Source organism: Lactuca serriola, chromosome 2 (genome assembly GCF_051521515.1).
Source record: "Lactuca serriola cultivar US96UC23 chromosome 2, Lser_US96UC23_V15, whole genome shotgun sequence".
Lineage (NCBI taxonomy): Eukaryota > Viridiplantae > Streptophyta > Magnoliopsida > Asterales > Asteraceae > Lactuca > Lactuca serriola.
Window position 1 is genome coordinate 206,857,301 of NC_136409.1, and position 25,774 is coordinate 206,883,074.

Genomic DNA, 25,774 nt, shown 5'->3' on the forward strand with positions numbered 1-25,774 from the left:
TGTAGAGTGGGGGCCAAATTAAAAGTATTATTAATTAAATATTTAAAACATCATTTAATAGCGACGTAGGGGTCTTATAAACCAAAATTTAATAGATCAACAACTGTTTTTTTAAATGATTTTAGAATCTTGTGAGAATAAGTGAAAGTAAAAAAGATAATAAGCCCATGTGTTGACCAAGTGCGGAGACCCATGAAGTGTTTTATCCATCTCTCCATTGTCTATAAAAATATGACAATGCTAAAAACCAAGGTGTATGGGAAAATGGGGCATTGCCTTTTAAAATTCAACTTCTTATTAAATGCTACGTACAAATTCCCAACACATTACTACATACCTCTCTCTCAGTTCAAATTTAATAATTACCAACAAGAGTTGGTTGTACATATGCATAAGAAACTTGTACGCTGTGTCTAAACAAGAAGGGATGATATTATTTTGATATATTGATATATGATTTCAAGCCTTTACAAGTGTCCCTCTCTTTGGTGACTAAATTATGTGTTTTCATTCTTGGTTATGAAGGTAACGAATCATCATAACATTAACACCACACCAATAACCATTCTCATAATGATTTTATATCTTTTGTCCACCTTTTGTGTAGTTAGTGTACAACAAGATTACCACGTCGTACAACCTTTTCAATGCGTGGTCAATGCAGGAAGAGGGACCATCCTTGTTTCTTACCATACTTTCTTGTTTGGAAGCATTCAAGAAAAACTTTACTTGAAAATAACAAAAAATCTGACATTTCACCATTTTATTATATCTTACTTATATAAGTTACTAACTTGTCACCTTCTCTACTTTAAATGATGCTCTTTTGAGTTTTGAGCCTCAAGTCTCAACCCTTTCTAACACATTCTTTCAAAAAACATGTCTTCAAATCTGTTACTATCAAGCAATTATGAAGACGAAGAGTTCATAGACATGGAGGTAAGTTCATCGTCTTCACCATCAAAAACCAGAGAGTTTGAATTCCAAAAAGATGGAAGATCAATGAACAATGCCTCACCAGCAGATGAACTTTTTTACAAAGGCAAACTCCTTCCGCTTCACCTCCCGCCACGTGTACAAATGGTGAAATCGCTTCTTCTTCAAAATGCTAAAGCTAAAGATCAAGATCAACAACAAGAAGATCAGTTCATTACATTTTCAACTCCTCCATTAATGGTGCAATCATGCAATATATCGCCTTCTGAATCTAGTAGGGTAAGCACTGAATTAACCCCAGATGAATACTTCTTTGACTGGTCAACGGAATTAACAGGATTCATCGGTGATCATCATCATCATCATCATCACATTCACCCCACAAACAGAAACTACTACGCACCCCCATGGTCAAAGAAGCTAAGGTTGACTCAAAAGCTTAAAGCTTCCAGAAACTATCTCAAATCTTTGTTTAACAAATCTGCTTGTGGTTCAGATGCTAAACAACCAGTAATCCAACAAGATTCTGATAAAGATAAACATTTCTTGACCAAATATCTAAAAGTCAACAACAAGAAAACCGGGTTTGGCAAATACCCGACATTGGGAAATGTTTTAAAGGGTATTGAAGATGAAGGGAATGAAGATGGTTTTGACAGTAGTTGCAGCAATAGAAAGTCTTTTTCAGGGGCAATTAAGAGAAAATGCTCGCCGTCTTCCACGTCATCTTCTGGTTCCTCTTCTTCTTCATCATCATCGTCTTCTTTCAATTATTCTAATGGGATTTATGAGTTGTGTAAGAGGAATAGTACTGCTGATTCAGAGCTTGAAGGTTCCATTGAAGCAGCCATTGATCACTGTAAGAAATCCCAACAGGTTTTGAATCAATCTGTGTTTTTTCCAAGTTCCGTTTTATAAAATGTACTTTGTAATAATCAATGTTGTTTTCCTTTTTTTTTTTTTTTTTTTTTTTATAATTATTTTATGAAGATAATGTCATGGTGTCCCATTATTTGCTTTTGAGATATATCGAATTTTGTCCGTACAAAATCAAAATAAACCATTATTTAGTCGAATTCCAAAGATATTTTATTTTCAAATCTTCCATGAGCACTATTTTGTTTACATGTAAAACAAATCAAAGCTTTTATTATCTTACATTATGATATAAATGTTTAATTTGTGTACTTGTTGAATATAATTCATTACTAATAGCAGTATGAAAATGTACACTACCTTACTGGAAATTAAAAAAAAAAAAAAAAAAAAAAAGAAACTCAAATATTTGGCTATGACGTTTCCATTATAAAATGTCCAAGAAACATAAGTTTTCAAGTTACAATTACGAATTTACCCTTTATCACCCACACACCAAAACTGAAAACATTGGTTTGGGCTCAAAATCTCAAATGCAAACTCTTTCCCACAAAAGAAAAAAGAAAAAAGAAAAAAGAAAAACTCGTAAAACAAAGTGAGCAGCATCAAATTGACATTATTAGATCTGTGCCTTTTTTCTGAATAGGTAACTACAGGTACAGGAGGAAAGTATAAAAAGGCATCTTTTACACAAAGCAGATAATGAATCCAATTTAAGATCACATGTATGAAATTTAAATCTGCTATAGTAAGAAAGAAAAAAAGGGACCCACTATTTTCTGGATTTTTAAAGTTTTCAGCTTTTTAGCTTTATGTGTTAGAATAGCACCGGTCCACCTCACTTTCTATGTGGTGCTGCTAATCATCAAAACCTACTTCCCTTCGTCACCATCACATATATATTACAGTTGCAGAATATTATTTTTTAAAAGAAAAAAAAAGATAAAAATATACCAAACTGTTAAAGTTTTTTCTAAAATTTTTTTTTTAAAAAATCGGAATGGAAATGAGCACTGAAAATGCTAAAACTGCTGTAAAACATTTTAAATTTTAACTAAAGATTGTAAAACATTTTAAATTTTAACTAATATTTCGAAAGGTGATTATTCAGGGTTTTTTCTTGAATTTGAACTAATATTTAGAAGAAAAAAAACTTTTACCACCATGTGCTTCTTTTACATGAAGAAAAGTACTTGGTCACTTTTACCATTATGTACATCTTTTACATTAAGTACACTTATAATCAACCCTTTTTCGTTCTTTTGACCTCAACAGTGCATGAAAGTGAGGAATCTGTTATAACTTTTCACTTTTCTTTTACTTAAAATAAGCCTACCCTTTTTAAATGGGTCTCCATTCCATAGCAATGTACAACGTTCATTTCAAGATTTACAAGAAGAAGATCATAAAGTGTTGGTTTAGGTAGGTTAAGATTATAAAAGATTTTGTATGTCAAGTTAATGATTCAGGGTATTCTTCATGATTAAAAAAGGTCAAAGTTATCTACTTGACAGATTTGAAGAATTCTTTATGCAGAGTCAGTCAACATCATTACATCAACTAACTATCCTTTACTTGTAAGTTAAAATTTAACTAAAGATTATGAGTGTAGATTTAAGCATAAAAGGACCCATGAATGTGATTTCAATCTTTAAAGTGGCTATTCTTGCTTTAAGCAATGACAGCTTTTGTTAAAGCACCAAATGTTGCTTTAAGCATTTATATTTGCTTACATCACGTCTATGCATTCACACCATCCATTCAATTCAAGGGTTGAGATCAGTTTATCCTTTGTAGTTTCTAACACACTCTTCGATTTATTTAATTCCAATATGAACCATGTTTGTTGGGTAAGAGATGGCACCTAGGAGAGGTGCTTTGAGCACAAATGCAAAACTTAAATTTTCTTTTTTTTTCCCCACAAAGTGCACTTACGAATACTATTATACAAGTATATGAAATGCTAGGCGTACTCATGAACACACTTGAAGAACTAAATGAGTATTTCAAATGTAATATACTAGGCAACACACTTGACAAAACTTTAAGAAGGAAGTAGACCAAAGTGTATATTTTCATACAACAAACTAAATACTATGCTTGGAACGGGAATTACAAACATGGAAATACAACTACAATACAATAAGTAATTAAACAACCACAAGTAATAAACAATCAACCATAAAGAACACAAGGATATAAAGTGGTTATTAACTCCACTTCGATGGAATCACTCTGTCTAAATCGATAATCATTTCCAAATCCGATCCACCGATAAACAAATAATCCTTTAAATGTATGAATAAAACCGTGTGTACATATTCATACTCACACCAAAACTGTTTATAAATGGGGAATGTGGATATAAATCTTATTATATTCAAACACTTGCTTAGGTACAAGATTATTTGGTGTGCAACCAACATTGTATAACTCAAGATCAAGTAAGTAGAGATGATATTTTCAAGTATCTTCTTTATTAAGTTTTCTATCTCAAAAGAGTGAGTATTCTTTTAGAAAAATATTGGAGAGGTGATGGGTGAGTGTGCAAAACCTAAACACCAAATGAAATCAACTTCTTACAAACTCGGATATTTGAAAAATACTTATTGCACCCATTTTGGAAAATGAATGGAGAAAATAAGCTCATTATATATCGCTCTTGTAACAAAAGCCCAATAATTGACAGTTTTGATCTCTCTAGGTTTAATTTGTATGATTTACAACTTTTGTCCATGCAGTACTTTTATAGAAACGGTCATTGTTTAAAAACAAATTATATAACTGTCCTTAAAAATGCCACAGTTATAAAAATGGTCATTATCTAATAATATAATGGTCCATAAGTTTTAAAAATTTACAGAAATGGTCCTATGAAAAAATTATATACTCCATAAGTATGACAAAATTATAGAAATGGTTCCCATGTAAGATAAAATTACAAAATAGCTCCTATCTAATAGTAAAATTACAGAAATTGGCCATGCATGAAATAAAATTACATAATGGTCCATGTGTAAGGCAAAGTTATAGAAACGGTCCGATGTAATAGCAAAATTACAGAATTGGTCCATGTGTAATAACTTTACATAAATGGTCAATGTGTAACACAAAATTATAGTAATGCTCCCGGTGCAATAGTGAAATTACATAAATAATGTCAAAAATATATGATTTAAACTAGTTGTCGATTATTGAAGAGTTAAAAACCTTTCTTTCAATGGTCGTTTACACATTGAAAGAACATCATTCATATACATGCATGTTTTGTAGATGTTAGGGTTCTAGTAGAAAACATGATTTCACAACATCATCTACTTAGGTTATGCCTCAACTGAAACCCTTCAATATGAGTAAAAAAGGGAAGAATTTAAGGTCGTTTGGGAGATTCAAACATGCATGTAGAGCAATTTTCTCATTTTCTGCTACTTTTATATAGATCTTGGATATATGTACATATGAAGTGGTATCTATCGTGCCATAATTAATACCAAGGGAAATTGGAAAAAAAAAAAAAGACGAAAAGAAGCATAACATACAACAATACCATGAATTCATTCATGAATCATGATCAGATAGCATATAGTTTCTTGAATTCATCGGTTTCAGAATCCGATGCAGACACCGATCCCGATAGCGACTTCATACTCCTCTCAAGCCTCCGACTTTTTATACTATTCTCTTCAATTCGATGCATAATAACCCAATAACACATCGTCCCTAACGTCGACGCCAATGTCACCGATCCAATAATCGTAACCCCAATCGCCAACCATTTCTCATTCCCCACAACGATGAACGAAAGTGCAAGAAACGCGACTGCAACAAACACAGACGCCAACCACATCAGCTTATTAATCACCGCCATCACCTGCTTCTTCGCCCGTTTCTCCACCACCACAATCGACGTCTGAACCACCACCACCGCCAGTGAGATAAAAAGGGCAAGAGAATCGAAGATCAAGAACACAATGAACTCCGGATTCGAAGCTATGTGCGCTTCCCCCAAAGAAAAGTCAACCGGAATGTCTTTGTTGGTATCGACGTATTGACCGGGCAATTGAAATATGGCAGCGAAAGTAACAGTGGCGATTAGAACAGCAACAACGGTGGTGGAATTGATTGCGTTGTTGAGACCTTCAAGATGCATTTTGTTGATACGTTTTCCAATTCCTTTTACTCTTTTTTGAGTTTTGATTGCGTGTTCCAGTTGATCGTGAACTCCATGTTTGATGTCGCTTACTGTTTGTTTTAATTCGCGGGATTTTGGTGTTAATGGTGATTGTGTGTTTTTGATGAACTTGGCTTTTGGGACTCCATGTTCTCGCAAGATGATCGCTATTTCAGATCGCCCGAATTTCTCAGCAGTGTCAAGGGCTGTTTCTCCATATTTGTTAATGGCTTGTTTATTGATTGCTTCCTTGTGTTTCAACAATGCCCAAACTATCTGCAAATTCAGTACCCATCAATAAACCATAAACTAGGTAGTAGGTATACATGCAATAAAACATAAAACACATATATTAGCAAAAAGTTGGTACTATAATAACAATTACTTATCAAAGATAACTTTTTAGATGTGTAACAAAACTCCATTTGAATTAGGAAAGTTATCCTTTTGAGCTTGAAAGTCAACATAAAGTAATGAACATGTTTAAATACCTGTGTGCGACCTTTTCGTGAAGTTATATGCAATGCAGTGTTGTCCTTTTTGTCAACTATATTTATGAGGCCATTATCAGCTTCAATAAGTGCATCAACAACTTCAACATTTTGTCCCTTAACAGCCATATGAAGGGCAGTTTGTCCCTTTTTGTCAGCTCTAGCAACAATTCCAGGTACTTTTTGTGTAAGTGCCTTTACTACCTCTAAATGCCCTTTTCTTGCACATGAATGTAAGGCAGTTTTGAGGTTGCTTCTTGCAATATTAGCCATGCTGCTATTTTTCTCCAACAGATAATTCACCACATCAAGATGCCCTTGTTCTGAAGCTGTGTGTAATGCTGTGGTGTTTTGTTGATCGAATGTCATACAAAGCTCTGAATTCATTTCCATTAGAATCTTTAACACCTCTGAAATCAAAATTGAATCATATCTTGAGAACCCTTTTGTATTATACGATATCATATGACAATTTTCTGAATAAAAATCGCCCTCAAACTTCAAATGTTACAACTTAAAAAAGAGAGTGTTGTAACTCATAAGTTTAATGGTTTATACTCTTGTTTTATGGGTCCCGTGCATTTGATTGTATAAACGAGGTTACAACTTAACATTTGTGGGGGATTTATGGGTGTATATATCTAGAATCTTGTCAACAAACTTTGCAAGAAAAAAGTTTTGATAAAAATTCATGATTATTGGAAAGCTTTGACCCTAATTAATGAAGGAAATCTCATGCTAATCATGGGTCTTTATTGTGATTAAAGAAAGGCCTATTAAATGACCAAAACGGAAAGTCATATCACATAATGAAAGACTTTTAAACTTTTATCAAAATAACATTTTGTTACCAAATTGCTGTATCAATGGTCTCTACTAGAAAAATCATTAAGGAGAAATCACGATTTTTTTTTATAGTTTAACATAAATAACATAATCTCTTCACGAATAAATGATGTTTTAGCGTATAAAAAGAATTAAAAACTCATGGAAAAGGATGCCGTTTGTAGCGAGACCACTGATAAAGCATGTTTGCATAAAAAACAGGTATTTCGTTAAATAGATGGTTATTTTGTGATATATTTTCAAAAGTTTTTTGGTCATTTTTGTGATTAGCAATTAAAGACAATGTTGAAATACCAAGTTATGCAATTCATCCCTTTTTTATGTTGATACTTTCCATATATGATGCATAACTCTTTCTCTCTCTATTTATATGGTGCAAAATCTACTCTCTTTCTATTTATACATTAGCTAAAAGGTTTTATGTCATCAAATTATTCCCAAAATCTTTTCGTATCATGAAGTTCGAATTTGGTCCATTTGACCTCAAATATCATTCAATCAACACATAAAAAACAAGAAGAAATAATCAAATCCTTACCAAGATTTCCTTGTTTTGTAGCGATATGGAAAGCATCAAAACCATTTTTAGCCTTAATACTTGCAGATTCAGAGTCATAAAACTTTATCATCTCTTTCACCAAATCGACACAACCATATTCAGCCGCAACATAAAGAGGGATTTCACCCGATTGATTCTTCTTTTTTAGCAATTCCGTCAACTTTTCGTCCTCATAACTACCTAAAATCTCAAAAGCCACATCTAAATCTCCTGTTCTTGCAGCAATATGCAAAGATGTATCATCTTTTTTCTCCATAGTCCTGTTTCTGATTAAACTTTCATTCGTTTTTCCTGTAGCGACTGGAGAATCCATGGGATTGAGGTTCTAATAAAAACCCTCTTTTTCTATGATGGTTTACTATAAGAAAGTACAACACCCAGATTAGATATTGTCTACATAAACTAAAAGATCAAACCTTTATTTCTAGAAGCTTAGCAAGATTACAAGATATAATTTAGGTGGATGTAGGAATAACACATAAGCAAAATTGGAGGCTTTAGATATTTTATTTTACTTAAATACACTTAATTTTTGACCATTGACAGTTGGACACCCAAATTCTTTTCTTTCCACACTATGACTAGATGACTGTTATGTATGATGGGTGTTCGAGAGGGAGGGGGGGGGGGGGGGGGGGGGGGGGGGTTAAGGTTGATCTATTTTTAGGTCAACGAGCAGCTTTAGAGCTTATTGCTGCCATTTCGTTTTCACTTTTCAGCAAGAAGTGTTTGTAAATTGGTAAAAAGGGAAAGAAAAAGTCAAAGCTAACAAATATCAAAGACGCTAAACATGATTACCTAATAAAAGAAGCAGAATCTTGAGTAATTTGATTGTGTTTTTAAAATTTCAATTCACAATACACCCCAAATATAAGAAATTGATTGATAAAGTAATCGAAACTTTTTTTGTTTTTACCTGGGTAATGAAGAACACAGAGATTCTTGATGTCCGGATGACTCAATCCATTTTGGAAATTGTAAAGAAAAATGCTTTCAAGAACTTTTAGGGAGAGGAGATAACTATAAGTTTGGTGACATTGATTGAAGAGTAAAAAACAGGGCTCAGAAATGAGTGGGGATTGAAGAGGGGTAGTAGGGTCTGTTAATTTCAAAGAGTGGAAGAAAAAATGGTTTGCTTGAAAAAGCACATGAAGCAAATGCAAATCATATGCTTCTTGAGTGGTGGTGGATGATGTATGTGTTTTTGTTTGGTCAAGCCTCCAATAATTATTTTTTAGATATTTAATTAATATTTACTCAATTGAATATTCGTCGTTATATTTATGCATTTTTTTTCTAGGGCAAAGTATTTTAATTCACATTATTGTTTATATCATTATTTGAGTAATGATTTGCAAATTAATACACGACATGAAATATTCAGAGTTTATTATTTTACATTACCTAATACTTTTTATCCTTATCAATTTTTGGGGATATTTACAAATACTTTTTGTGTGGTGAACAATCAAACAAATCAGTACTGAATTTGAAATTTAATGCGTTTGCAGTATTTACTATGTATTTTAAATTAGGTATTTACCTGTATTAAACGACGGATACGAATGATTTCTTTCAAATAGTTTCTATAGACAATTCGATTTTTTTGACAAATTCATTTTCTAAGGAGTTTGAAATAAGATATTTAAGGGATAGAAGTAAGACTATGGATTATCTCTTCTTTAAAATTAAAAATTCAATCATATCTCTTAATCTTATATTTTCCTTCATATACGAAATAATGTCCAAAATTAATCTGATTTATGCATTGAATAATTGTACCTAAAATATCATGATTTGTACTATTTAGAATTATGTATGGCTTGCCCTAAAAGTGGTAAATGTTTTATAAGGTATATTGATAAGGGATAATGACTTAAAATGATAATATACTTTTTCGATTTGTATATATTTGGTCATTGTGTTTTTTTGTCCATATTTGCCCATTAAACTTGTTTTTTTGTCCATATCTTATTTTTATGATCGGTTGGTTTGGGTTTAGCCAGTTCCCGACGTTCTTTGTATCCCTGATAAGACTCCGGTCATCTTCTCCGACGAGTCTCCAGCGAAGATATAAGTATGGATCAAAGTTAAAGGAAACCAATCCATAGTGCTTTGAGAAATCAATCCTCCATTTTTAGATTAATAGAATGACAAGAAGAAACATTTGACATCAAGAGATTTATAAGCTTACTTATGAAATCAAGAACAGCTTGCTTAAGAATCATATATCAATCATCATATAAGGCTTACTTATATATCTTAATGAAGGCTTAATCATGTCAAATTTAAGAGATGAAGACATTTTTAAACAAAAAATATAAAAAAAATTTAGACATCAGATAGGTGTTCATCCTAAAAGATGAAACTTTATGCAGTGAAGGTCATCACCATCGTCTTCTTCTTCTTCATCGACCACCACTACATGTTGACCTCCGAGGAATGATAATTTAGAGCTTTGGCGAGTCAAAGAAGGGATGAAGATCATTAGGGTTTGTTGATGTTGAGTCGTTGACACAATCGTTAAGGGATTTTGCGGCATCATAAGAACGAGTAGCCTCTGCCAAATTGAAGGTACTAAGCTAAACCCTAGGTTTCTTAAATGGATCACTAACTTCTACAAAAAATAACCCCCGTTGTCCTTATTTATTTCTTGTGTGCGTCAGTGAAAGGCGAATCAAATGAGGAACGAGATATGAACCCTAATTTGGAGGTTTTGCCCCAATTCCCTATTCTTGATTTTCTATGGAAGAAAAATAAGGAACCCTAATTTGGAGGTTTTTACCCCCATTCCCTATTCTTGCTTTCTTTCAACAAATTACATAAAAGAATGATATTTGAAGACTCACCGGAGAAGATAACTGAAGTCTCATCGGTGCGGCCAAATACGCCGAAAACCGGCAAAACCTATGATAGCAGGTCATAAGGATATTTTCTTGAACACTTCAAACAAGTTCAATGAGAAAATTTGGACAAAAAAAACTCAGTGATTAAATATCTAAAAATATCTTATCATTTTAAGCAATCAAAGATTGGAGTCATCACCGTCATCCTCATACACACATCTCGGATCGGAGCACTTGCTACCCTACGATTTAGGGCATCGGCGACCACATTAGCCGCATGTATTTTAGAGGCAACTTGACGAGTTGGAGGACCCAACTCGACGAGTAGGAGTTGAGTGTGAAAACCCTAATTTTCAGGGTTTACACCCTATTTAAAGGACCTTAAGCCCTATATTTCGCCTCTGTCATCACTTTATCACCCTGAAACAAACCCTAATCGAGCTATTATCATCTGTGTGTGTGAGAGAGAGAGAGAGGCTAGGAGTGTGTGTGTTTTGGTGCATTCTTTGAAGGAGCTTAAGGATCAAAAGGATTGGAACAAGGAGTCCTTGGATCCGACATTCATTCAGTGTTAATGACCATTTGGAGGTAAAAAAACCATTACCTTGACCACTTGTTTGTTAGATCTCTCCATTAGAGAGTTTATGGCCATTTCTACCTTCTTTTTAAGTCATTTAGTTGTTTGAACATGCTATGAATATGAAACTTCAGATCTGGACGTTATTAGGCCCTTTAGGCCTAAAGATTCAAGCTTTATCAAGCTTTGGCCAACTTCCATGCCTTGAACCCTTTGTTGAGCTTTGTTTTGGAAAACTTAACCCTTAAATGTCATGTATGGACGTAAATCTTTCATCTTTACATGGTATTTCGACCCTAGGATACTAGATCTAGAGTTTGGGGCCTTATTCTTGCCAAAAAAGCGTCTAAATGGGTGATTAGTCTGAAGGAACTCGACGATTTGGTGAGCCAACTCGACAAGTTGGTTAGGGTTTTCCCTGATAGTCTGGACTCGTTACAAACTCGGCGAGTTAAGTTGGATTTTCCTGATTTTTCAGAGAAACGAAGGAACTTGACGAGTCGCATAGATGCACTCGACGAGTTGGGTGAACATGGATTGTTGACTTGAGGGTTGACTTCCGTTGACTTTTAGGGTTTGGTCAAGTTATGGACTTAGGAGACCATGAAGGGGTAAAATGGTCTTTCACTTTTTCCAAGAGTTAGTGAAGGAGTTAGCTTAACATATTTGAAGTTGCTATTATAAATGGTTAATTCGAGATGATTATGATATGTGTAGGCGGAGTCTAGACCAACCGTTAAGTACAAGACCTACTTACTTTACTTACAAGGTGAGTCTTCTCACTATACATAACTGAGTGGTAATTACTGAGCGAACGGAGGGTCTTATGTACTTATACTGAGTTATGTGATATCATGCATTTTGTCTTTGTGATTTATGTTGTATATTATTATGTGCCTTATTGAGTTAGGACCGGAGGGTCCAAACCGAGTTGTAAGACCGGAGGGTCCTCACTGAGATATTGGATTGGAGGGTCCAACCCGGGCTGTGAGACACATAACTGGAGGGTACTTATCGAGATATATCCATGAGAGGATAATTATTTGTATGTGGTATTTTGGGGAACTAACTAAGCTTTGTGCTTACAGTGTTGTGTGAAATGTGTTTTAGGTACATCTCAGGATCGCGAGAAGGCACCGACCTGATTGTACACACCAATTAGAGACTATGTTTTGAGGATTCTGGGATATTATCAAACAGTTGATTGTTTTGTGTTTTAAACAACTTATAAACTTGGGTTTGATAAATGTTAAACTATGTTTTGTGTGGTTTTTAAAATGAAAAATTTATTTGAATATTTAGAGTGTTACAAGTTGGTATCAGAGCCTTGGTTTGAGGAATTCTGGTGTACCCTCGAGTATGACTGGACTCAAACTGAGGATTTTAGAGAGTTTTCTAATAAGAAATGGTTTTCTAAATGAGTAAAAGTTTTAAGAGGAAACGAGATGAACCAGTATGTACAATCATGTGACATCCCCAAAATCTCGGCCAGAAAAGACCGATTTTCATTTATGCTTTAAAAATAATTTTAGAGTAAATCCTTTTGATTTGAAAGAGTTGCGGAATTTGTTCCCAGAAACAAAACATGATAAAACAATGTTTACCAAAGCATTTCATAAAAAGAAATGTATTTTTTCATTATATAATCAAAACTCGAGGTGTCATGTTCCGATACATACCAATAAGCATAAACGATAACATTACAAGTCATTCAACAGATATATACATATACAGACTTGTAAACAAAACAACTTGATGGTTCATCCATCTTATGCCCTCGCGCCACTTCCTGTAATACAAATTAAAACTGAGTGGGTCAGGCTTGGGAGCCTGGTGAGCATATAGGGTTTTCAACCCACAATAAATAATCATATTTAATTTCCACCAACCAACAATAACCCAATTACCCATTCCCGTTATTCTCACTTTATGTCCCTAAAACAACTAACATAAGGGACCTAGTCTAAGAATATTTCATCGGGGTGACAACACATGCTTCGGGGGTTCCTCAGCAATATAAGTCAAATAAGGCAACCATGAGGGGGATGGAGTACAGCGAATGAACACCCAAGTTCATTAACACCTACAGGTGGCGAACCTGCTAATGTTTCCACAAGACTGTCTAGAAAAGTCCGTGGTCGTCATCTAAACTCCGCTAGATGACTAAATCAAACAACAACGAGGCCTCTCATCTGTTTATTACACACCAACTATCTACCCATGTTCTACCCAACATATTAGTAGATAAAAATATACATTTTTATACATAGTTTAAAAACCTGTATAGCATGCTTTAATCAATACATATTTCACATAACAGATGAGGCACACACACACATAACACGTATTTCATAGAGAATAAATCATATCTATGAGATAGAAGAAAGTGAATACACATTCACACATATAAACAACAATATACTTAATACACTCAAACCATATTTGTATTATTATCGTGTTTATGAAAGGTAGTATACACTCACTTGATCAGAAGATGATCGGACAGCACTACGACTTGCAGAAGTAGTAATCCTCAGCAGATCTGGAAGATCTTCACAAAAATCGAACTTCTCGCGGGCAGAGCTTCGGCTCGGGAACCGCACTTCTCGGGATCTTCGGGATCTCGGGACTTGCCTCGGGGCTCGAGAATATTACCGAGGCTTCGGGGTATTTCTGGCACGCAGATCGATGCAAAACGGGAGAGAGAAGAGAGAAAATAGCAAAAGAACTCGGCTGCCCTCGCATCCTATTTATAGGAGGCTGGAGCCTCGGAGTACGCGGGACGTACTGCTCCGAAACGTCATGGTGTTCGTCATCTGAAGAACTCGAGTGCGAGGTGCGTCATGCTTCGCTGTACGCGGGGCGTACTTCGGATCAGATCGGTGACTCCTTCGGATAATTTTAACTTTATTTTTATTATTTATTTTTAATAGGCCGCAACAGAAAAACTTTGTTATAAATTCATAACTTCTTCGTTTGACGTCCGTTCTCGCCTAACTCTTCATCGCTTCGATACCAACAACGAGATCTTCGATTCTCGTTTAGATCGATTCGACTAAAAACCGCTTGATCTCAAATCGAGTATTTCGGGCTGCACACCGCTAAGCCGAAACTTCGATAAATCATAACTTCCTCATACGAAGTCAGATTTGGGCGTTCTTTATATATTCGGAAACCTCGTTTCAACTACTACAACATTAACCAAAGATATCAAGTTTATTTTACACTTCAATTTTGACGCTTATTTTTATTCTTAATTAATTAAACCACATAATTAAGCAATTAAGCACAAAACATATAATACTCAAATAATACAATCTTATTATTTCAAAACGGGTTACAAAGGTTAACATACACTATTACATCGCTAAAAATGGCAATCCCGGAAACACATGCGTTACAATTCTCTCCACCTTAGAATGATTCTGTCCCCGGAATCACACATCAACAAACAAATGCGGATAGCGACTTAACATGTCACTCTCCGTCTCCCAGGTGAGATTCAGCCCATTCGTGTGTTTCCATCGGACAAGCACTAACCCAACCATTTTGCGTTGCAACTTCTTAGTCTTTCGGTCAACAATTGCCTCTGGTTCTTCAATCAACCTTTTGTTCTCATCAATTCTCAATTCAGAAATTGGAATTATGTCGGGAACTTCTCCCGTGAACTTCCTCAAATAACACACATGAAAAGTGTTGTGAATTCCATTCAGTTCTTCTGGTAGTTCGAGCTTGTAAGCTTGGTTCCCAATTCTCTGAAGAACTTTAAACGGTCCAATAAACCTTGGACTCAACTTTCCCCTTTTACCAAATCTTACAAGTCCATTCCACGGCGAGACTTTAAGCAAAACCGAATCTCCAATTTCAAAAGTCATCGGTCTTCGCTTCTTGTCAGCATAGCTCTTTTGACGATCCTGAGCTGCTAACATTCTTTCTCTAATTATTTTCAAATTTTCAGCAGTTTGATGAACCATCTCCGGTCCCATAAACTGCTTTTCCCCAGCCTCAAGCCAACAAGACGGCGTACGTCACTTCTGTCCATACAAAGCTTGATAAGGTGTCATCTTAATGCTCGAGTGAAAACTATTATTATAGGAAAATTCTACCAATGGTAAATGTTCATCCCAATTACCTAGGAATTCCAAGGTACATGCTCTTAGCATATCTTCAAGTGTTTGTATCGTTCTTTCACTCTGACCATCAGTCTGCGGATGGTAAGCTGTGCTTAAACATAACTTGGTACCCATTTCCTCTTGTAGACTTTTCCAAAACCTTGAGGTGAAACGGCTATCACTATCCGATACAATCGTCAACGGAACACCGTGAAGCCTCACAATTTCCTTCACGTAAGAATTCACAAGCTTTTACATAGACCATTTCTCCTTGGTTGCTATGAAATGCGCACTCTTAGTGAATCGATCAACGACCACCCAAATCATGTCGTGACCATTCTTTGTTCGGGGCAGTTTAGTGACAAAATCCATAGCAACGTCTTCCCACTTACCCATAGGCACAGGCAATGGTTCTAAACTCCCGTACGGTTTCTGATGTTGTGTCTTGACTCTCGCACAAGTCACACACTCGGCCACATACTTTGCAACATCAAGCTTCATCGTCGGCCACCAGTAGTAGGGTTTCAGGTCCCTATACATTTTAGTGCTACCGGGATGAATCGAGTACATGGTCTTGTGAGCTTCTTCCATCAGAAGATCTCTGATTCCTCCTGTCTTAGGTATCCAAATCCGATCTTGGAACACCTTCAGTCCATGACTGTTTATACCGAACACTAACGTTTTACCCAAACATTCCTCCTTTCGGTCATTCTTTTCAGAAGCTTCGCTTTGAGCTTTCTTCATACTTTCCACAATGGTCGAGACAACTTCTATTCTCAACGCTCTTGGCCTTTTCCTTTCAAGATTGACTTTCCGACTGAGAGCATCAGCAACAACATTAGCTTTACCGGGGTGGTAAAGTATCTCGCAGTCGTAGTCTTTAAGTAATTCTAGCCAGCGTCGTTGCCTCATATTCAATTCTTTCTGATTAAAGAGATATTGGAGACTCTTATGATCAGTGAAAAGTTTGCACTTCGTGCCATAGAGGTAATGCCTCCATATTTTCAGAGCGAAAACTACCGCTGCCAACTCCAAATCATGAGTCGGGTAATTCTTTTCATGCTCCTTCAGCTGTCGAGACGCATATGCTATCACCTTTTCTCTTTGGGTCAAAACACAACCCAATCCAACCCAGACGCATCGCTATAAACAGCGAAGTCTTCAACTCCATCGGGTAAAGAAAGTATCGGTGCCTCGCATAGCTTCTTCTTTAGCTTCTTGAATGCTTATTTATGCTTATCACTCCAAACATAAGTAGCTCCTTTGTGGGTCAAAGCTGTTAATGGAGTAGCAATCGAAGAAAAGCCTTGGATAAACCTTCAGTAATATCCGGCTAATCCTAAAAAGCTTCGAATCTCCGTGGGACTTTTCGGTTGTTCCCACTTCATCACGGCTTCAATCTTTTTTGGATCAACCATTATCCCTTCTTGGTTGACCACGTGACCCAAGAATTGGACTTCACGAATCCAAAAATCACATTTGGAGAACTTTGCATACAGCTTCTCCTTCTTCAAGACTTCCAACACTTCTCGCAAGTGTCTGCCATGCTCCTCCTGGCTTTTCGAGTAAATCAGAATGTCGTCTATGAACACTATCACAGATTTATCAAGGAAAGGATTACAAACCCTATTCATTAAATCCATAAATGCTGCCGGAGCATTGGTTAGTCCAAATGACATAACCAAGAACTCGTAGTGTCCATATCTAGTTATGAATGCAGTCTTCTCGATATCTTGCTCTCTTACCTTTAGCTGATGATATCCTGACCTTAGATCGATCTTCGAGAAATAGCTCGAACCTTGCAATTGATCAAATAGGTCATCAATCCTCGGCAACAGATATCTATTCTTTATTGTTGCCTTGTTTAGCTCTCTGTAATCGATGCACATTCTCATACTTCCATCTTTCTTCTTCACAAATAACACCGGAGCTCCACAGGGTGATGAACTAGGTCTAATGAAACCTTTGTCCAAAAACTCCTGAAGTTGCATCATCAGCTCCTTCATCTCCGTCGGTGCTAATCGATAAGTTGCTTTTGCTATTAGCGTGGTCCCTGGTAACATGTCTATTTTGAACTCCACTTATCTATAAGGTGGTAATCCAGGAAGATCTTCGGGAAATACTTCCGGATAATCACACACCACTGGAATACTCTACATCACCTTCTTTTCCTTCTTAGCATCAATCACGAATGCTAAGTATGATGTACATCCCTTGGTCAAACACTTTCTGGCTTTCATTAGAGAAATGATTCCAGAATTTACTCTGCGTTTGTCCCCATACACCATAAACGAATCTTTCCCAGGCGGGTTTACTTTAACTATCTTCTTCTTACAACCTAAGTAAGAACCTTAGGATGCTAAGGAGCATGTAGGGGTGGGTAATCGAGTGTGCGCTTTAGCCAGTCCCTGATGATTTTGTGTTTGTGTTTCAGAGAGACTATGGTGGTTACCCGCAACAACCCCGGGGGTAGTGATACTGGTGACGAGGAGATCCGTAGGATCATTGCTGAGGAGGTGACCGCAGCTATTAGGGAGGTCATTCCAGAGATGTTCGAGTCTATTAAGAGCACGCTGATTGAGACTTTTGATGAGCGATATCCTACCGTCACTGAGGCTGCTGTTACCACAGCTACCGCAACCCTGGCAACTGCAAGGCCACAAAGGGGTGACTCGTTGTTGTTTCATGAGTTCAGCAACACGAAGCCACCAAAGTTTGATGGGACCCAGGATCCAATTGCTTCTATGAGATGGATCTCTGAAATCGAGGGATGTTTCTATACGTTTTCATGCCCGGAGCACTTGAGAGTTTGGTTTGCACTGAACCAGCTTCACTTGGGAGCGAAGGACTGGTGGAAGTTTGTGACGACTGATTTTTCTCCTGCAGACCATGTTGCAATGACTTGGGAGAGGTTTACCAAGTTTTTCATAGATGAGTATGTTCCCCATGTAGAGAGGGAACGATTGCCCCATGAGTTTCTGTCTCTCAAGAAGAAGACAGAAACAGTGACAAAGATTATGAGGATGTTTCATGAGAGGGCGTTGTTCTGCCCTGAGCACGTGTCTATGGAGTAGGCACGTGTGAGCCGGTACTTGAGCATTTTGAGGAGAGATATTCGGGAGTTAGTGGCAAACTCATCATATCAGACATTCGCTGAGTTACAGACCAATGCCAAGAGGAGAGAGATTGAGCTAGAGATTCAGACTAGAGAGGAGGGAGAGCCTCATGGGAGAGACAGGAGACCAGTGCAGTCGCAGCCGGCGACGAAGCGGGCTAAGCCCGCTGATACGAGAGAAGGAGGCCAGAAGGGCTACACTTATGGCAAGTGCGACAAGAGTCATGAGGGATCTTGTCGAGCAGGGATTTGCTAAAAATGTGGCAAGGAGGGGTATATGGCAAAGGACTGCCCCAAGGGATTTTCGGTTTGCTTTCATTGCAACCAAACTGGCCACCGGAAGGCCGAGTGTCCCCAACTCACTCAGGGACCAGCTCAGGCCTCTGCTCCTGCTGCATTGCGTGTTACTGATGGCCTACTGGGGAAAACCAAGGCTCTGAGAGCTCGTGGGAGGGCTTTCCAGCTGACTGCGGAAGAGGTTCGCACAGCACCTGACGTTGTTGTTGGTACGTATCTCCTTATCCATGCTATTTTGAGATTTGTTTATGCTTATATTGTTTTCATATAGATACTTTTCTTGTGAATTGTGTGCATGCCCTTGGTGTTATTTAACTCGGGTGCAAGTTGATCTTTCGTGTCTTTATACTTTGGTCATCACATTAGTGTTAAACGTGAGGCGTTGAGTCGACCGTTGAGGCATTCTATAGACGATGAGCATGCGGTTTTTGCCACTGATGTATTCCGAGGATATGTTCTAGAGATTTTTGGTGTTGAGTTCCCGATAGATCTGGTGCTGATAGCAATGGGTGATGTATGTATCATAGTGGGCATGGATTGGTTGATCCAGTTTGGAGCCGTGATAGACTGTGAGCGTCAGATGGTGACCATACGAGACCCTAGTGGGAGAGTACTTACTATTTATAATGAGGGAACTAGACCGAGATCAGCTTTCTACTCTGCCGATAGGGCAAGGCAGAGTCTACAACAGGGATGCATGGGCTTTTTAGCGTATGTGTCGGATACGTGAGTTTCCACTGAGAGGTCGGGTTCTGTTTCCGATGTTCCAGTAGTATGTGAGTTCCCGGATGTTATCCCTGAGGAATTGCCGAGTGTGCCTCCTGAGACACAGGTGGAGTTCCGGATTGATTTGATTATGGGGGCAGCGCCTATTGCCAAGGCACTGTATCGCCTTGCGCCGCCCGAGATGCAGGAGTTATCCTCGCAGCTCTAAGAGCTTTTGGGGAAGGGTTTCATTAGATCGAGTAGCTCATCGTGGGGAGAGCCGATCCTTTTTGTCAAGAAAAAGGATGGTTCACACCGGATGTGCATCGACTACCGGGAGTTAAATAAGCTGACTATCAAGAACCGTTATCCACTACCAAGGATCGATAATTTGTGTGATTAGCTACGGGGGCGTCTTGGTTTTCCAGGATATATTTTAGATTTCGGTATCATCAAATGAGAGTTTGCAAGGAGGATATCCAGAAGACAGTCTTTCGAACTCGTTATGGGCAGTACGAGTTTGTGGTGATGTCTTTTGGGCTCACCAATGCACCAATAGTGTTCATGGACCTTATAAAGCGAGTGTGCAGGCCCATGTTAGATCGATCGGTGATCATGTTCATTGATGACATTTTGGTGTACTCGAGGTCGAGGTAACAACACCAGGAGCATCTTCGGGAGGTTCTTAGAGTATTGAGGTTGGAGAGGCTTTATGCCAAATTCTCCAAGTGTGATTTATGGTTACGAGAAGTCCAGTTTTTGGGACACCTCGTTAACCAGAATGAGATTTTGGTCGACCCGGCCAAGATTGAGGCAGTTATGCGATGGGAGGTGCCGAGATCCCCATCCGAGATCAGGAGTTTTTTGGGCCTGACAGGCTACTATTAGAAGTTTATCATAGATTTCTCCAAGATTGTTGTTCCACTCACCAAATTGACCAGGAAGGGTGTTGTCTTTACTTTTGAGCAACATGCATCATTCGAGACTCTTCACCAGAGATTGTGCGAAGCTCCAGTGTTAGGTCTTCCAGAGGGAGTAGAGGATTTATAGTCTACTATGATGCATTCATATCGCGGATGGGTGTCGTTTTGATGCAGAGGGGGCATGTGATAGTATATGTGTCGAGGTAGCTAAAGCCTCACGATACGAGGTATCCCACCCATGATTTGGAGTTGGGGACGGTGGTATTCGCCCTCAAGATTTGGTGCCACTATCTTTATGGTGTCCGATGTACCATATACACGGACCATAAGAGCCTGAAATACCTTATAGATCAGCCCAACCTGAATATATGAGATAGAGGAGGCGACTAGATGTAGTGAAAGACTATGACTGTGAGATTTTAAATCACCCTGACAAGGCTAATGTGGTCGTCGATGCCCTGGATTGTAGGCCAGCAAGTGTTCCGATCCGAGATGTGTGTATGAGGATGACGATGATGACTCCAGTCTTAGATACCATTAGAGAGGCCCAAGAGGTGTCCATGAGACCAGATAATCGTAAGAGAGAGCAGGTGATTGGGCGGATTTCTGAGTTTGAGACTTATAGTCGGGGGCTTATGACCTTCCGTGGGCGGATATTGGTGCCATATTCGGATGGAGCTCGATGGATTTTGATGGAGGAGGCCCATAGGTCGAGATTCTCGATCCATCCTGAGGCCACCAAAATGTATTTAGATTTGAAAAAATATTATTGGTGGCCCTGTATGAAGAGAGATGTGACATGGGTATTCGAGAGATGCTTGACCTGTCGTTAGGTCAAGGCAGAGCACCAACGTCCCCATGGCCAGCTGCAGCCTTTGGAGATTCCACTGTGGAAGTAGGAGCAGATCTCCATGGATTTTATTACCAAGTTACTGAGGACTACGAGGGGGTGTCGATGTGATATGGGTGATTGTAGATTGGTTGACGAAGAGTGCTCACTTCTTGGCTATAAGTGAGAGCTCTTTTGCGGAGAAATTGGTCGAGGTCTACATTCGTCAGGTGGTGGCACGACATGAGGTGCCAACATCGATACTGTCAGATTGTGATGTGCGTTTTACTTTCAGATTCTGGAAGAAATTTCATGAGGAGTTGGGTACCCGACTGCATTTCAGCACCGCCTACCACCCACAGACAGATGGGCAGAGCGAGTGGATGATTCAAACGCTCGAGGACATGCTACGCGCATGTGTTATGGACTTCAGTAGGAGTTAGGACACCTACTTGACCTTGGCTAAGTTTTCATACAACAACAACCATCACTCCAGTATCAGTATGCCTCCCTTTGATCTTTTATACGAGATGAGGTGTCGGACTCCCATCTGTTGGGGAGAGGTAGGGCAGAGAGTGACGGCGAGCACTGAGATAGTGCTCAAGACGACATAGCAAATCCTACAGGTCAAACAGATGTTGCTGACGGCCCAAAGTCTTCAGAAGAGTTACACAGACCGGAGACGTTCCGAGCTAGAGTTTCAAGTCGGTGATTTTGTCCTCCTGAAAGTATCCCCATGGAAATGGGTGATCCGATTCAGGAAGCGGGGCAAGCTGGACCCTAGATACATTAGTCCTTTCAGAGTGATTGCTCGAGTAGGCAAGGTAGCTTATCGGTTAGAGCCACCTGTAGAATTAAGCCAGATTCATAACACCTTCCACGTATCCCAGCTGAGGAAGTGTGTAGCCGACGAGATGGCAATGGTACCGTTAGAGGACATTCAGATTGATGATAGCTTGAACTACATTGAGAAGCCAGTGGTGATTTTGGATAAAAATTTGAAGGTCTTGAGGAATAAGGAGGTACCCTTGCTGAAGGTTCAGTGGCAAAATCGGAAAGGATCCGAGTGGACTTGGGAGCCGAAGTCCGAGATGCATGAGCAGTACCCAGAGTTGTTTCCGGAGAATGACTTCGAGGGAGAAATCTAATTCTAGTGGGGGAGAACAGTAACATCTCGACTCCAAGTATAAATTTAAATTGTTTTGATTCATTTTAACAGAGCAACTCGACGAGTTGGAGGCTAAAACTCGTCGAGTAGAAATTTCGATAGTCGTGTGGATTTTAGAGGCAACTCGACGAGGTGGAAGACCCAACTCGAAGAGTAGGAGTTGAGTGTGAAAACCCTAATTTTCAGGGTTTGCGCCCTATTTAAAGGACCTTAAGCCCTCTATTCCACCTCCCTCATCACCTTATCACCCTAAGACAAACCCTAATCGAGCTATTATCATCTTTGAGAGGGAGAGAGAGAGAGAGAGAGATAGGCTAAGAGTGTGTTTTTTGATTCATTCTTTAAAGGAGCTTGAGGAGAAAAAGGTTTGGAATAATGAGTCCTTGGATCCGGCATTCACTCAGTGTTAACGGCCATTTGGAGGTAAAAAGCCATTACCTTGACCACTTGTTTGTTAGATCTCTCCATTAGAGAGTTTATGGCCATTTATACCTTCTTTATGAGTCATTTAGTTTTTTGAGCATGCTATGAAGATGAGACTTCAGATCTGGACGTTATTTGGCCCCTTAGGCCTAAAGATTCAAGCTTTATCAAGCTTTGGCCAACTTCCATGCCTTGAACCCTTTGTTAAGCTTTGTTTTGGCAAACATAGCCCCTAAATGCCATGCATGGACGTAAAGCTTGTAGCTTTACGTGATATTTCGGCCCTAAGAGACTAGATCTAGAGTTTGGGGCCTTAGTCTTGCCTAAAAGCGTATGAATGGGTGATTAGTCTGACGGAACTCGACGAGTTGTTGAGCCAACTCAATGAGTTCGTTAGGGTTTCCCCCGATATTCTAGACGTGTTACAAACTCGGCGAGTTGGTGAGACAACTCAGCGAGTTGAGTTGGATTTTCCCGATTTTTCAGAGAAACGAAGGAACTCGACGAGTCACATTGATACACTCGATGAGTTGCATCAACATAGACTGTTGACTTTTAGGGTTTGCTCAAGTTATGGACTTAGGAGACCATGGAGAGGTAAAATGGTCTTTCACCCATTTCCGAGAGTTAGTGAAGGAGTTAGCTTAACATATTTGAAGTTGCTATTATGAATGGTTAATTCAAGATGATTATGATACGTGTAGGCAGAGTCTGGACCAACCCTTGAGTACGAGACCTACTTACTTTACTTACGAGGTGAGTCTTATCACTATACATACCTGAGTGGTAATTACAAAGCGACTGTAGGGTCTTATGTGCTTATACTGAGTTATGTGATATCATGCATTTTGTGTTTGTGATATATGATGTATATTATTCTGTGCCTTATTGAGTTAGGACGGAAGGGTCCAAACCGAGTTGTGAGACCGGAGGGTCCTCACTGAGATACCGAACTGGAGGGTCCAACCCGATTTGTGAGATCGGAGGGTCTTCACTGAGACACATAACCGGAGGGTACTTATCGAGATATATCCATGAGAGGCTAATTATTTGTATGTGGTATTTTGGAGAACTCACTAAGCTTTGTGCTTATAGTGTTGTGTGAAATGTGTTTCAGGTACATCTCACGATCGTGGGAAGGCGCCGACCTGATTGTACACACCAGTTAGAGACTATGTTTTGAGGATTATGGGATTTTATCAAACAATTGATTGTTTTGTGTTTTAAAAAACTTATAAACTTGGGTTTGAGAAATGTTAAACTATGTTTCTTGGGATTTGAAAATGAAAATTTTATTTGAAAATTTAAAGTGTTAAACCTTGATTATTTTAATCAAAGAACCCTACCCTCATTAAAATATTCACAACACCATGTCTTATTATTTTTATGGAAAGGGCTTACCTTGCCCCTTCCTTATGCAAGAGCACTCATCACCCTACCCCCCCTCTCTTCCTCTATAAATTACGGCCGAATGGCGCTTCTCCAACCCCCTTTCCATTTTCAAACTTTCACAAATTCTCTCTAAATGCTTCCAAGAGTTCCAAGTTGTTTCCAAGTCTTTTGGTAAGTATTTCCTCTTGATTTTCGAGATTTACCACCTTTCATCACCATCTTTTGGTTATTTTACTCATAATCTTGAATCGAAAGCCCTAGGCAAGATCTTGAAGTTCAAGGAGGTGTTGTCTCCTAAAGCTTGATTTCTACCTCATCTTTCTCATCATTTCTTTCCATCTTCTAGGGAAAGCACAGAAGGTGAGTTCATACCCCCATTTCTACTAGTTTTCACTCATCTTACACTTTCGGGGGGAGGTTATAATTCATGCAAACAAAACTCATTTTGAACAATAACTTTGCACAAAGGTCCTAGATTTAATATATGATGGATAAAACTTTTAACCTTTGGGCAATACTATTACATGCATGTTTATGTTCTATTTGCGAAATATATACATACGTTCATGTTTTCAAAGAAAAGACACAACTCACATTCTTTCATATGCACAAGCTTCTAATATTGGATCTATTGTATGGTGGATAATATCTTTATCCATTGGATAATATTATTACACATTGGATAAACAAAAACTAACATTTTTACCAAAAGTCTAGTTTTGAATGATTAAAACTTTGTGTTTACAATTGGATAAAACCATTACCCCTTGATAATACCATTTCCACTGGGTAATACTATTACACACTAGGTAACCAACATACATGTAGAACAACACTTTGAACATGGGAAAGCTTCGATTTCATTTACAACCTATAATAACATACTTTCGACGGGTTATGTGAGACATTTCTTCAACCATTACGCTAAGTCCTGAACTTTATAATCGTTAAATCTTAAGTGAGTGGGAGAATTGTGTTTAGATCTATATGGGATTGACAGCCCCCACCTATGGTTTCTAGCTACAACCACGATCGACGGGTCAAGGGTAACAATTGTCTTAACATTTTCATGACGTCCGAAGAAGCATCGCGGCGGGAAGCATTACAGTCAATTGTTTGATTATAAGGGCTCACTATAACATCAAATAGTGAAATTCTAGTGCTAAACACATTTATAAGTATGGTTATGTACTTATACACTATATTTATAAGTATGGTTATTTACTTATACACTACATATATAATTATGGTTCTACTTATACACTACATTTATATGTATGGTTATTTACTTATATAATGCATTTATAAGTATGGTTATTTACTTATACATTCGAATTTTGGATAATAAAAATCAATTGACAAGTCACACTTTTTATAAGTTTAGAAGTTATTTGAACTTTTATTTTATAAATGCTATTGCATACATACTACACACATACATTCTTCTTTTATGATGAAGGCGTACAAATACAAAACTTTTTACAAGACGAAGATATGATTTTCATCTA

At 38.0% G+C, this 25,774-nt stretch overlaps 2 protein-coding genes across 2 annotated transcripts; one reads left to right on the top strand and one right to left on the bottom strand.

The window, feature by feature from the left end:
* The first annotated feature begins 426 nt into the window (after nt 1-426).
* On the top strand, nt 427-1,871 carry LOC145088266 (putative membrane-associated kinase regulator 3). The gene has a single exon (XM_079026529.1). The coding sequence runs from the start codon at nt 880-882 to the stop codon at nt 1,852-1,854; it is 975 nt and encodes a 324-aa protein (XP_078882655.1). The 5' UTR covers nt 427-879; the 3' UTR covers nt 1,855-1,871.
* Nucleotides 1,872-5,214: 3,343 nt separating this feature from the next.
* Nucleotides 5,215-9,049, bottom strand: LOC145088268 (ankyrin repeat-containing protein At5g02620-like). Its single transcript, XM_079026530.1, has 4 exons — nt 8,796-9,049; nt 7,859-8,237; nt 6,475-6,884; nt 5,215-6,259 (listed from the first exon to the last, which is right to left on the bottom strand). Exons 2-4 carry the CDS (start codon nt 8,190-8,192, stop codon nt 5,384-5,386), a joined length of 1,620 nt encoding a protein of 539 aa, XP_078882656.1. The 5' UTR covers nt 8,193-8,237; nt 8,796-9,049; the 3' UTR covers nt 5,215-5,383.
* Between the last annotated feature and the right edge of the window lie 16,725 nt (nt 9,050-25,774).

Bases quoted from the DNA above. Each gene is read 5' to 3' on its own strand.
- LOC145088266 (XM_079026529.1), top strand. From the start codon at position 880: ATGTCTTCAAATCTGTTACTATCAAGCAATTATGAAGACGAAGAGTTC.
- LOC145088268 (XM_079026530.1), bottom strand. From the start codon at position 8,192: ATGGATTCTCCAGTCGCTACAGGAAAAACGAATGAAAGTTTAATCAGA. The intron at 6,885-7,858 runs GTAAGGATTTGA...TTTTGATTTCAG, and splicing joins TACAAAACAAGGAAATCTTG to AGGTGTTAAAGATTCTAATG. The intron at 6,260-6,474 runs GTATTTAAACAT...CTGAATTTGCAG, and splicing joins CACGAAAAGGTCGCACACAG to ATAGTTTGGGCATTGTTGAA.